Below are 13,578 nucleotides of genomic sequence, written 5' to 3'. Positions count from 1 at the left end.
GAGACGTCCCTTTAGTGTTTTTCTTCCTTTCATTTTCATGTCGTCGACCAGTGAGAGGGACAAGAACAACATATCTGCAAAAAGAAAAAAAACCTGCTGGACCAATAAGTGTCTATTATAGTAATATGTCAGTTATATCCTATTCCTTACCAAAATGGATAGTTAGCTAATGACATAATATAGTATCTAAAGTACTAGATATGGCTCTGTCGTGTACACTGACTTTAAACCCCTTCTCTCTCTTCCTTTCCCTTGTCCCTTTAGATCTGTGTAGGTCAAACGGAGGCCCTCGTAGCAGATAACTGTTTGAGCGTTTGGTACAGTAATTATGTGAACATTTAAAAAAAAACTCCCTCCCCAGAAGCTGTGGGAGAGAACGTGTTTCTCCAGAAGTCCTTCTGGATACTAGATATTTTTTACTTTTGGGGGATTTGGGGATTTCACTTGAACCCTTTACACTCATATTTTAATAAGATATTAAGTGTCGAGAGAAAACAGGGGGAGGCCTAGTATAAGAAGTAAATCACAGAGACTTGCCCCGAAAATATTCCCTCCGAAAACATTAACATTTTGCAGTAAAACTGCTAGCTATAAATAAAAATAAATAGGATAAACAAATTAAAAAAACAACACAGTAAAAGTCCAATGTGACTAAATCACTTTGAGTTGTTCAGTTCCAGGGCGGCCATTATTGTCCCTCATGGGTGTTGTTGCTAGCCTGTAGTGTCTGTAATTACAGTAAACTGGGTTCTGGGAAACTGAACTTCAAACCCACTATAGTCATTCCTTACTGTTGTAATGGACCACATTTCCCACAGTCCCCCAGAGCAAATTAGAGCGCTTCTGGAATCAGAGCAGTTTGCCTTAACCACACTTTGAACAGTAGAGCTGGTATCTGCTCTAAGTTGCGGCTAAGTGTGTCACGTCACTGTTGATCACAGGCAAAATAGCTGCAGACCGTCACATCTGCTTAGGTGGAATTTATACCCTTTTTCGCACAATTTTTAACAACGTAAGCCTATCAAACAACTGTTGAGAAAATTATGTAGAAATAGATCAGTGTGCCGCCTGCCAGGTAGAATGTACTGTAGTAAAATGGTGACCCGGTCCGGTGTGATGTGAGTCAACCTCCTCTGTACTGTAATGTAACTCTCCTCATCATCTCCCCTGTCATCTGTTCTCGCGTCGTCATCTTCACTTGTGGTGTTTTCGGCGTGTGCGTGTACAGGAGAAGCATAGTATTTGTCTGAGGCAAATAAACCTGGACGACCAATCAAGCCCTGGAGGAGGCGGCTGCTAGTGAAGAGAGGGGATTGGGTGGCGACGCTGTCAGTCTGGACCTTTTTTAGGATGTGAATTGACACCAGGGGAATCCTCAATGGAAGCACACCGGTGAGCAAAATGGGACCTGTATGAAAGCACTGGATGGGTCCCGCTGTGAACTTCCTATGGGTTCTGTGCTGACATCATCGCAGTTCAATCCTGCTACTAGGAGAGTAAGGAGAAGGGAACTAGACAATGTCTGCATTGAGAGTATACATTAAAGTGGTTCTCAACCTGTGATTTTTGAGGTGTGCTAGCCCCTCCAACGCCCGACTTTGTATGTGGCACCCCCATGACGTCATGTGGCAAACCAAGTCTATGGACATTTTATGTTTGCTCTTGTGCCCCCCCCCCCCCCCTTGACGTCACGTGGCAGACATAGACTTGGCCCTAAAGGCCATTACCGCATCAAAGAACTATCCTATAAAAACTGGCAAAACATTGGCCAAATTGGCAAATAAGAAAATTGTGAAGATGTCCGATCTACAAGCTTGCGAGGCATTGTGAGCTTGTAGATCTGCCATTTTCACAATATTTATCTGTGGATACTGAGTCAAACTATTTTAATGCCTCAACTCTTACAATTGCTAGTGCTTGTCAGGGTTGGGGGTCGTCAGTTCAAATATGATTATTTTGGGGGGGTCGCTGCCTGAAAAGGTTGAGAACCACTGCATTAAAGCAATGTTGAACAACATTGGGTTGTATAGCTACATGGCCACGATATACTCTAACTTACAATATTGTTAGTCATCTTGCTCAGTCGCTCCTGTACTCTGTGAGTAATTATTTTCTGTCATTGTATGGCGAAACTGGTCTCAAAATCACACTTTTAGCACATACACATGGAAAGGCCTGTTACTATTTGTCTCCGCTTGTTTCACTGACTGGGAAAGACATATCATCAATCATGTTACACAAGCATTGGTGACTTATGATGGCCAGGTACAAAACAAAACGCCTGTGGTCCCCGAGGCTGCGTACAACCCAAAGTTCAACATCGCTTGAATGAACAAAACACGCGCACGTGCAAACACACACACACACACACTGCCAAGCGCAGAGGCAGAGTTTCTATCTTCACAGGGTCCCTCTGCCATGCAATAACTAATACATACGGCACACACACACATATCTGCAATACCACACACATTAATACACAAATAGTGTACAATAAGACACAGACACTTTGGCTACACCCAATGTCCTCCAGGTTTATTTTTTCAACGTGTTTACATTTTTTTCTGGTGCCTAGTACAGAGAAAACAAACAAAAAAGTGATGTCCGTGCATTAAAACAGTGATTAGCCATGAACTATCTTTGTGTGATAATCTTTTCCAATGACTTTTATGTTTTCTTATCTGTAAAGGTTATCTCTTTTCAGGTTTTTATTTGTTTACTCTGTCATATATTCTTTCTTCGACTTTTACCAAGAGGTCATTTGGAATAAAAATTATTCTGCTGGAATTTAACCCACTTTTGTTGTAATGTGTGATAAACCTTCCCTCCCCAACTCACCCGCCATAGCTGTCATTGTTTAGATCAGAACACAGTGGATCAGTGCTTATCCTTACATGGGCTTGGAACTAGTGGTGAAGCCCACTGGAGGGGGAGGGGGGGGACGGGGACGTGTCATTACAAAAAATCTGTCATTTCAATTTCAAATATATTAGAAAATAAACTAACATATCTAATTTTCTTATGTTTCCATTTCACAGACAGACTATGGCTGTTTGGGTGTCCTTTGCATGGAAAGGTTTGGGAACCCTGGTGTAGCTGACAGTACAATAGTATGCATTCCTCCATTCGGCAGTTCATTCAATGCATTCCCTTTTTAATCCTTTGTCTGCAAGTTGCAATACATGTGTGAGACGTTTTCTTTGTTGTGGTAGCAGACCGAGTGCACATTATTGATGGAATCTTGTCCAGAGAGATGACCTTCCTCACAAGGCCTGTTTGAAACAGAGGGTCACATACTGCAGTGTGCAGAGCCGCAGCGAGCTGCCATGCCAGGTCACAAAGGCCATCGCACTTATACATTATGGGTGCACAGCAAGGTATGAACACATCAGGGTGGTTGGTTCAACGGGTGCCTTTTTTTATTCTTTTTTAATCATTTTATTACATTAGTATTCCCTGGTAAGTCAGTACACAGAATTATTAAATATTCCAGTTTGTAAATCTAATGGCCCTGACACACCAAGCCAACATCGTCCAAAAAGCCATCTTTGAGTGTCTGTGGTCAACAATATTGTTCATGTTTCGTTTTTAGTTTCGTTTTTTCCTTCGGTGTCTCCCACGCCATTGGCAGTAGTTGGCCATTAGCGGTAGCGGAGGCCATTCACCCGACTGAGCATGTCGAATCAGCGGAGGAGGTGATTAGTCAGGAAGAGCTCTCTGTTTGGCTCTTCAGCCATGAGCAAATCACAGCGTGAGAAGAAGTGAGCAGCAAGCCAATGACAGATAATAAAAAAGGGTAAACAGACACACACTATTCAATGAAATGGCTTATAAACTTGTACAGTAGCCTAGTATCGGCAAAGGTTTAAATTGAATGCTCAAATTAATCTTTAACACTCTTTAAGTGCCAGGGGGTGGACACCAGTTTTGGTCCTGGGTGCCACTTTTCCCATTATAAATAAAAGAAAGAAAATGTAATTATATTGTGCATGTCATGTGCATGTCATCACCTGCACACCAGATTAGATGAATTTTCAAAAACATGGATTTAAAAAAAAAAAAGAATATAAAAAGAAAACGTCCCTGGCAATCAGTACATAGTTAGATTCAGCTCGTCTTAACGTCCCTGGCACTTAAACTGTTTTTAATGATGGTTAAACAAAACATACATAACCGCATAGTTGATGGCTTTGCATACTTCCTGATCTTGGGGTGAAAGTAAAATGGTTAAATGAGTTGACAATCCTCCTATAAATGCTAAGATAGTACATTGTGGAACATAATCCAGTGTCCATTTTCTTGGTGGTTGCATTGTGATTGCTGCTATTCAAAGCTACAGTAGCTTTCAACATCGTCTTTCAATTCAGGAAAAAAGTCAATTTAATGCGCCCAAGTCCAGCCTGGTCCCATAATGTCACACTTAGCTTTGTAAAGATTACAGATACAATGTGATATTTCATCCACAACACATTCATTCAGTCATCTGAGCTTCCGTCCTTCCTAACAAAGACAAAGACGGCATGACCGTAATGATTGGGAAACCCCAAAGACCATTACATCAGTTGTAAATGTAGTTTAATCTACTGCCAGATTTAGTTCTCCCCCAGTTCTCCCCTGGCCAGACCTTTTTTGTATCGCTCCCTCGGTCGATCGCCACACGTGTGTTGTGTTCACGGGAAAAACAATTATCCACTTGGACATTGCATTCCCGAGTTGTTGCCATTTGAAAACAGCATGCCTTGCTTAAAAACACCACGGGGGAAAAAAAGAGGTGAAAAAGCCAATTCCGCATTTCCAATACAGGGACCGGATCAGGATGTGAATTTCCGATCGTTCTCTACTTCCGTTTCCTTTGGGACCACAACTCGATCGTTCTCTACTTCCGTTTCCTTTGGGACTACAACTCGTCTAACTCATCCGTGGCAGAGAACGGCAGAACGCCAATTCACCTTTAGCAAAGCTCCGCCCTCTACCACTTAGACACATTAAATACTGGTTGTAACTAGACCTTCAAAATCTCTTCCAAATCCGTCAGCAAGGCCTGCCATATGCACTGGAAAAATATGTGTGTGAGCAGTGTGACATTTCTTTTTTAATCATATAGGAGAGGTTTGTCTAACCCATGTTATGCTTAGCTGTGATTGGACCGTAGCAGTTTGGGGAGGGGCTTAGCTATAAGTCAATTGTGGAGGAAAAAAAAAAAAACTCTACTAACTCATCACTGGCAGTCAAGGAGTTAAGTAAGTAGCCTTGGAAACCAACGGTTTTCAAGCCATGGCATGTGGCCCATAGGTCAGGAGACGATCTCCTGTTTCCTTAGCATGAGGCAGCTTGATGTACTACGTTGTACACGTACAACCCTTGATGTACTACACATACACACCTAGGGCATAGTGCTAGTATATCGCAGGGACCCCCAATCCAACCCTTGATGTACTACACATACACACCTAGGGCATAGTGCTAGTATGTCGCAGGGACCCCCAATCCAACCCTTGATGTACTACACATACACACCTAGGGCATAGCGCTAGTATATCGCAGGGACCCCCAATCCAACCCTTGATGTACTACACATACACACCTAGGGCATAGCGCTAGTATATCGCAGGGACCCCCAATCCAACCCTTGATGTACTACACATACACACCTAGGGCATAGTGCTAGTATATCGCAGGGACCCCCAATCCAACCCTTGATGCTGGCAAGCAGGGAGGCATTGGGTACCATATTTTTATAGTCTTCTGTATGACTCTGCCGAGGATTGAACCCTGACCTCCCAGTCTCAGGGTGCACACTAACCACAAGGCCACTGAGCTGTATAACGTATTCACCCAGACATTTATAATAATTAATATTAACAGTAGGTGTGACAGTTTAAATAATAAATGTCATAAATAATATTCATATTGTATTCTGTATTCACATTTCTTTTTACTTTTTGACTGAAACACGTACAGCTGTGATTCTCAAAGTAGAAATTATGTGTTCTCTGGTCTCATGAATATTCTCCTCAAGTTAACTTGACGAACATTCCAAAACTGCCTTTAAAGGCTGTTTTAATTGTCACAGCTTTAGAAATAGAGCTCTGCTAGACATGTCGTGCTAGACTGATGCCACCTCCTGTCAGCCATCAGCTGACCGTATAGTCTTTTCCAGTGTTCTCCAGCACAACTTTTTATCTGAGACATGAGGTGACGCAAAGCTATCGTATCCGATCAGTCGCCGTTAGTTCTTGCAAATGGGCTTGGTGTGTCAGGGCCTTTAGCTAGACGAGACACATTTGTGCCATAGGAGAGACTCTGGCAGCCAGTCCCGGCCAAGCAAGTTTCACAGACAGCCGAGAGTTTGGGGAATCATGCAATCGCTCCAGCGTTCCTTGTTCATCTCAAGCAGTGTGTACTGTTCTGTGCCATCCATTCAATGAAGAAGGAAGGCGCTGTCATAAGTCACACCCCCTGCAGCAACGACGAGCAGACTGATTGGCCTTTTTGCCTTAGACCTCGATGATTACGTTGTCCTTCCGATGCTTGGGCTCGTTCCCTAGGTGTGGTTTCTCCGTACGAGTGTGCCAGACCAGCACCTGGGTTGGGGAATCAGAGAGAGAGAAGATATGAGAGCACATGCTGATGTAAGAGAGACACTAGACAGCGAAATCCTCAGTGTTGTAAAAAACATTTTTTGTTCAATTAACTCAGTGGCCACTTAAATTTACTGTGTGGACACTAAAGGATTTTACAGCACCACTGTGTTCTGTTCATCAAAGATAGCTTCTATAATTAAAATATGCTGAGCTGAATGCAGCCGAGCTGCAGGCAATGGCATCTTCTTCATATTCCACATATACAGAACACAACAGTCTGAGATTGATTTTGTATCTAGAAGTTTTGGCTACATAATCCTACATCCTACATGAAGGATGGGGCTAATCTCTAATTGGAGATGGTATATATGGCTATTCTTCTTTTTGAGTTGCAGTGATCTAGACGGTGAGATGGTTCTTAGATGGCAAGAACAGGACTGGACAACCTTGTTTACCTGTGTTATAGCCTAACTAAGATCACTTTCTCAAATCGTTACTTTAGCAGAGGTCACTAAGATTATGTTGAATGATTGCAGTGGAGCATGGCGGGCTGAATAAGATGACTTCTGATTTGTTGTTATTTATCTGTAAAAAGTTTTGTGCCATCCAACAGTGTAAATAATCTAAAAATAACAAAGTTTTAAAAAAGGTTATTGGTGTTCATATAGTCAAACTAAACTAAACTGTTTATACACAGGTTTCTCTAAAACTTTGGATATCAATGGGAGTTTAGAAATGGTTCTAATGTCTAAGAACCGAGGGGTGCAGATTGTGTTTTTAAAGAAGCAGTTGGATGACGGCACACTTGAAGTCAGGTGGTACTGAACCAGTGGGAAAGGGAGCTATTTATAATGAACAAAGTGCTACAGTAGAGCAAACTTTAATCAGTCTTGTGGGGACAGTGTGGAACAGGGAGAGGATTTAATGTGTAATAACTAATAAGGTCTATGAGGGTTTTCTGCGGGTAAAGGAACAAATGCATCCATTTTAGCCTCCACATAAGGAAGAGAGGTGACATGAAAGTGGGATTATTTGATGTCGTGTTTTATATTTTACATTTTCTTAGTAAAGAAACATTCCTCTGGAGAGTGGTTCATTACTGTACTAGAGGGAATTTTCAGAAATTCGTTTTGAAAGATTCTGTGCTTTTGATTCTTTAATTACAACATTAAATTCCTCCGTAAGATCTTCCATATCATCATATATCTTTAGATCTTTCAGAGTAGAATACACTTATTTGACAGGCTTTTAATTTCCTTTCCGCCTTTGTCCGTTCCTCAAGATCTTTTTTTTTTTTACAAGGGCTACAGTATCTAGGGTGACCTGACAGTAAACTGTAATTAAATCTGTGTAGCAAATCGGCCATCTGATGAGATGGAATGGAAGTAGGAAAAGCGAGAAATACATCAGATAACAGTCAAGGACTTAATGGTGCGGCAACGGATGGAGGAAGATCCTCGGTGGCATAGGGCACAACATCGCAAGGCTGATACTAGAAGGATCTATGCAGTATCTATAGTTATAGTGCTACAACTTAAAAACCCCTCACATAATCTTCCTTCTGTTGTCATGTGTCATTGCCCTTCCCCCTGTCACAATCCAGAGATTTTATTCACAGATAGATTTAAAATAAAGATATCCCTTAGATTAAATAAAACATAATAAGCAGAGAGTAACCATGCACATCGGTCACTCTTTGTGCTAGAATTAAAATGCCCTCACAACTCATTTCACAGTGACAAATTAATGAGAGAATGCTGCATAAACTTGATTTCAGAAGCTAGGAGGTTATAGTCTTTGATGAGGGCAGGATTTACTCTGCCATTTCTAGGTGTGATTTGAATTATATTAACATTTTTAATATAGCCAATACCTGACCGGCGTAATTCGGTTATTATTTCACATTTGTGTGTTGTGTTAAACACAAACGCACGCACACAAATGCAGACGACATGATTTATTATTGTTGGCTGAGCGCTGACTTCGTTTCCTCGACTCCTTCAGGTGGAACATGTCATTTCCTGCACACAGTGTTGCTAATTGGTTCACTTTGCATATCTAATGAGGCTAATGTAGCACGCACTAAAGCATCACACCACAGGGCTCGGGAAATTGGTTTGTGTCTGTGTAATGTGTGTGTGTGTGCACATGCGCATACCAAACAGCTACGTGTGTGTGCATGCGTATACAAATGAAGTGTGTGAATGCACACCATTAAACAGGTGTGTGTGTGTGGGGGGGTGTGGGTGTGCGCGTGTGTGCAATCTTCTATCACATTCATAGAATTTGAGAAAAGGTCTTGACAATCTACCTGCTCCTCACAAAATAAATGTAAATTGTTTTATGTTTCATGGTTAAAAGGTTAAGCTTACAATTAGGGAGAGATTCAGGTTAGGATATGGCATTTAGAGATAGTTCTAGTTGAGGTTTGGAGTCGTGCCTGATTTATACTTGCCATGCGTGCCGAAAATAGTGGATCTGCAGTACAAACAGTAGTACCCCTATACTGGGGCTTAATTAGGCTCAAAATGGCCCACATTTTTTCAAATGGCATTCATGTCCACAGTATAAAGTATAGTGGTGTGTGTGTGTGTGTGTGTGTGTGTGTGTGTGTGTGTGTGTGTGTGTGTGTGTGTGTGTGTGTGTGTGTGTGTGTGTGTGTGTGTGTGTGTGTGTGTGTGTGTGTGTGTGTGTGTGTGTGTGTGTGTGTGTGTGTGTGTGTGTGCGCGCGCGCGTGCGCACACATACCAATTAAACAGTCATGTAGCGTGCCTGTGCCCCTCCTCTGTTCCCCTGGACTTTAACCACTTAAACCCCATATGGTTGAGCGGAGTCCCTCAGGGCTGCTATAGTGTCTTATTCGGTTGTTGTGGGAAAAGCTTCATCTCAAAATAGCCGATCGACCACTGAAACCGGGAAAGCTTCATGTGCCATTTTAGATTTTAGCTATCTATATACATATAGCAACCTTAACTGTATAGAAAGCAATTTGTTGCTGTCGGGCAGAAAACCTTCATCTCCACATTCTAACCTTTTTGGGGTTTTTCATAAATAATGCCTTACTACTTGATCAATCATATACAACAGAGTCACACCAAAGCATCAAAAGTAGCACATCCAACTAGCTCAAAACGTGGCGCGACATGTTTTGATCTGCTACATGTGCTGTTTTTGAATTTGAATCCTGAAAAGTAGTAACTGTTTTGGACATAATGAGGTGTCCACCAACACTCTTTCCACCCATTTTGCTTTCAATTTCATCCATTCATCACTTTAACTTGTTCCTCTTGTGTTCTCTACTAGCTGTCATTCCTCTCTCTCCCCCTCCATCTCTCTCTCTCTCTGTCCCTCTCTCGTTCTCTTTCATCCCCTCCCCCCTGGGGCTATATTGGAGACAAAAAGCTAAAGCTTTACCAGGAGAGAGTTGTGTGACTGTGTGCATGTGTGCACGTGTGTATGTGTCTGAGTGGCGTTTGGAGGTTTTGATGGATCTCAAAGGAGGTGATGCATAGAACAAACGGGTGGAGAAGAGCAGGTTGGGAGGGGGGGGGGGGGGGTACCAAGAATGGAGGGATGAAAGGACGGGGTGTGTGGGGGTGGGGGGTTTCGGGCATTATTGTCTCCCTTTGCTTGGTCGTTGGCACCCTGGGCAAAGCTTTGGCAGAGCAAACTGGGCCTGTGTGTGTGTGTGTGTGTGTGTGTGTGTGTGTGTGTGTGTGTGTGTGTGTGTGTGTGTGTGTGTGTGTGTGTGTGTGTGTGTGTGTGTGTGTGTGTGTGTGTGTGTGTGTGTGTGTGTGTGTGTGTGTGTGTTGCACCAGTCTGTCTGATGATAACACAGCAGACTTGCTCTCCCTCCATGCCCTGTCTCTCTCTCCCTTCCTCTCCATGTCATGCAGTCTTCCTCTTCTCCTGTTCATTTGTCATCCATTCTTCATTCCTTAATTACTTTCATTCATCCATCCATCCATCCACCCATCCATCCATCCATCCATCCATCCATCCATCCATCCATCCATCCATCCATCCATCCACCCACCCATCCATCCATCCATCCATCCATCAACCCACCCATCCATCCATCCATCAACCCACCCATCCATCCATCCATCATTTCCTGTTAGGTTCACTCATCTCCATCTCTCCTCCCTCTGTCTCTCCGCTCCCTCTGTCTGTCTGTCTGTCTGTCTGTCTGTCTGTCTGTCTGTCTGTCTGTCTGTCTGTCTGTCTGTCTGTCTGTCTGTCTGTCTGTCTGTCTGTCTGTCTGTCTGTATCCCTAACCCCTCTGGCACTGCTGTCTCTTTCTCTAGATTTCTCTGTATTTGCCTCTCTTTTCCTCTCTCTCTCCCTGCTATCATCTATCTCCATCTGCCTCCCCCTCCTTCCTCTCTTCTTGTCTTGTCACAGCCTGTCTGTCCACATTACTGTCCTGGTCTAACTACATCACAGCAGCTGTCAGCCTCTCCCTGACACACACACGCACGCACACATACACACACACACCGCAGACTGGCCATTTCCAGCCCTCCTTCAACCAAGGTCAGGACCCAAATGTCGGGATACACTCTTCGATACAGGCGGTCGTCGGAACCTCCCTGTTAAAGGTTAGGCACTGTCAGTATGGTTCAGTTTGGATTCGGGGGTTCATTTTGGGTTACGGTTTTGGGTCAGAGTTAAGCCTAACCATAACCTCTTAGACCTCACCCTTGGCTAGCATTAGTCAGATTACCCAAATGGGTTATTTATAAACATTATCAAAATAAGACATATATATATATATATATGTATTTGTATGTATATAATATATATTAGCTTTAGGTTTATTCGTAGAATGAATGGTGTCATTTATCATCTATCACGATGAATGGATCGGTAGAATAACGTTTCCAGCCATGACTACATGTGGTTATTAGATGCTGTTCAACAGATTCTAGAGAACACATGCAGTGGTATGAGAGATACATACAGTATATATATATATATATATATATATATATATATATAGCTTACTGGCAGCATGCACAATCATTTTGGTGCTGATCAGTCCAGCTGTTTGCATGATTAGCCCTGGACAGAATCACAGATTCTGAGGAGCCTTGCCCCAAAACTCAGTCAAGATGTTTTTCCTGTGCCGGTGTACAACCGTGTCACTGTGGCTATGTTACTGATGATGTTACGTCTCTCTGGCCGCACAGCAGCATATGAGCAATGACGTCATCTTCAATCCACAAAACATCAAGCCATGTGTGGGTGCATGTGCGTGCGCGTGAGAGTGCGCGTGTCTATATATGCGTGTATACCCTCGATGTGTGATAGATGGCAATGTCAGGTCCTCTTGTCTGCACGGCCGTGGGCGATGACTGATGATGTCACGGCCGACTAATAGCCTGTATTAATATCATCAGTGGGGCTCCTCCATTAAGTTAATGGGGCTGATAATGATGAAGATGCACTCAACACCGCTCTATCTGCAGCACAGGGAAGCTAGGGGATAAATGATGAAAGTACTGGGTCCCAGGTCTTTAGCCTATTCCCTGCAGGCACAGGGAATAGAGAAGCTGCTAAAAGCAGAGGGTGGGACCACCCTCTGCATTTAGCAGATGCTCTTATCCAGAGTGACTACAGTTGGGTGCCACCGATATTGTCCCTTATCATTTGACCCATTTAGGCCTGACCTCAAAATTTAAAAAAATCCTTCTAAATCCTCCAGTTTTCTGAAATAAATATTTTCACGATTTTTCAAAAATAGCAGACCTACAAGCTCGTAGCGCGCCACTCGGTGGCGCGCTATGAGCTTGTAGATCTGCTATTTTTCAATAGCTAAATTATAACAATGTTTAAAACACCAAAAGGGGTTCCCGCCCAAAATGGGTTAACTGTCCTTTTGCGCAGATCACGCAAACCTCAGCAAAAAGAAAAGGACAATATCGATGGCCTCCAACTGTACAAATGACCCAAATGACCCGTACGGGTCCATTTGGGTTCCATTTGTACACTCGGAGTTAAATGAACACAGAATATTTTACTGTGTAGGCAGGCAACGTATACAGCAGGAAGTTAAAAGCACACATTCTGGTGGCAATCGATGGTTTATTGGTTTAAGCTTGCCTCTGGGAAAAGGCCCACCCCTGCTGTGTTTGGATCAAACCCAGACAGACGTCCTCCTGTGGTACTGTCTCCCTTCTCTGCTTTCCTACTACTGTCTGTCTCAATGGAGAGAATACTCGCGTATGAAGTGGAGGGAATTGCCTGCTCTCCTTTTTGAAAAATAACATACATTGGCCTAAGAACATCCCTCACAAGCGTGCTGCTCTGTGGAAGAGAGCATTTCTAGCTAAATACAGGACAGATGGTCTGTGGGGAGACTTCAACCAAAGCAACATTGCTTCTACAAGTGTTACACTTTATTGTACATTCACGTTTTTGGCATTTCGCCGACGATCCTATATCTAGGGCATCTTGTGAATCCAAAATTCCTTCAGTATGTATATATAGGATATGGGGGCTTCTTTGGCCACCATTTAATGTATACAGCCCTACTACGAAAGGGAATCAGGTTAAGGGGTGGACTGCCATGGCTACGCAATGTACACAGGGGGCGACCGTCGCTACCAGTGTACATTAACAAATTAATGAAAGAGTCCACACATGTAAACCCCAGGGCCTGCTGGAAAGAATTAACTTGGGGCCATATTTGTGACATTCTCTCTGAGCTCCTATAGCCTAGCTGGGCGAAAGTGTAATGGAAACCATTTCTCAGAAAAGAGGACGCTAAGACAGTCCACAGCGGGTTGTCAAGAGGATGGGTGGTTTCATAAAGCCAAGTGCCGACAGCCGGCTGCGGCAGCGCGGGATGAGCCACATCGATCTGAGCTGTCTGAAGCGCACAATTTGAATTAATGGCAGCAGAATGCCATTTCTGTCCAATTGGAGCTTTGCGCATCTAAGTTTAGCTAGCGCCACCAGTCACTTTCATGACTCATTCTGTCAATAGTGC

General features: G+C 43.2%; 1 protein-coding gene across 1 annotated transcript in view; it reads right to left on the bottom strand.

Annotated features, from left to right (window-relative positions):
• Window positions 1–1,221: 1,221 nt before the first annotated feature.
• The window catches only part of b3gat2 (beta-1,3-glucuronyltransferase 2 (glucuronosyltransferase S)), a 49,392-nt gene continuing 37,035 nt past the window's right edge, over window positions 1,222–13,578 (bottom strand). The window contains exon 4 of the mRNA XM_079511513.1: window positions 1,222–6,584. Within this exon, the coding sequence (XP_079367639.1) occupies window positions 6,498–6,584 (87 nt within the window). The 3' untranslated portion in view covers window positions 1,222–6,497. The remainder of the gene's footprint in view (window positions 6,585–13,578) is intronic.

The sequence above is a fragment of the Electrona antarctica genome (assembly GCF_951216825.1).
Source record: "Electrona antarctica genome assembly, chromosome: 10".
Taxonomy (NCBI): Eukaryota; Metazoa; Chordata; class Actinopteri; order Myctophiformes; family Myctophidae; genus Electrona; species Electrona antarctica.
The sequence above is the reverse complement of the archived record's forward strand: the minus strand, read 5'-3'. Positions and strand labels throughout refer to the sequence as shown.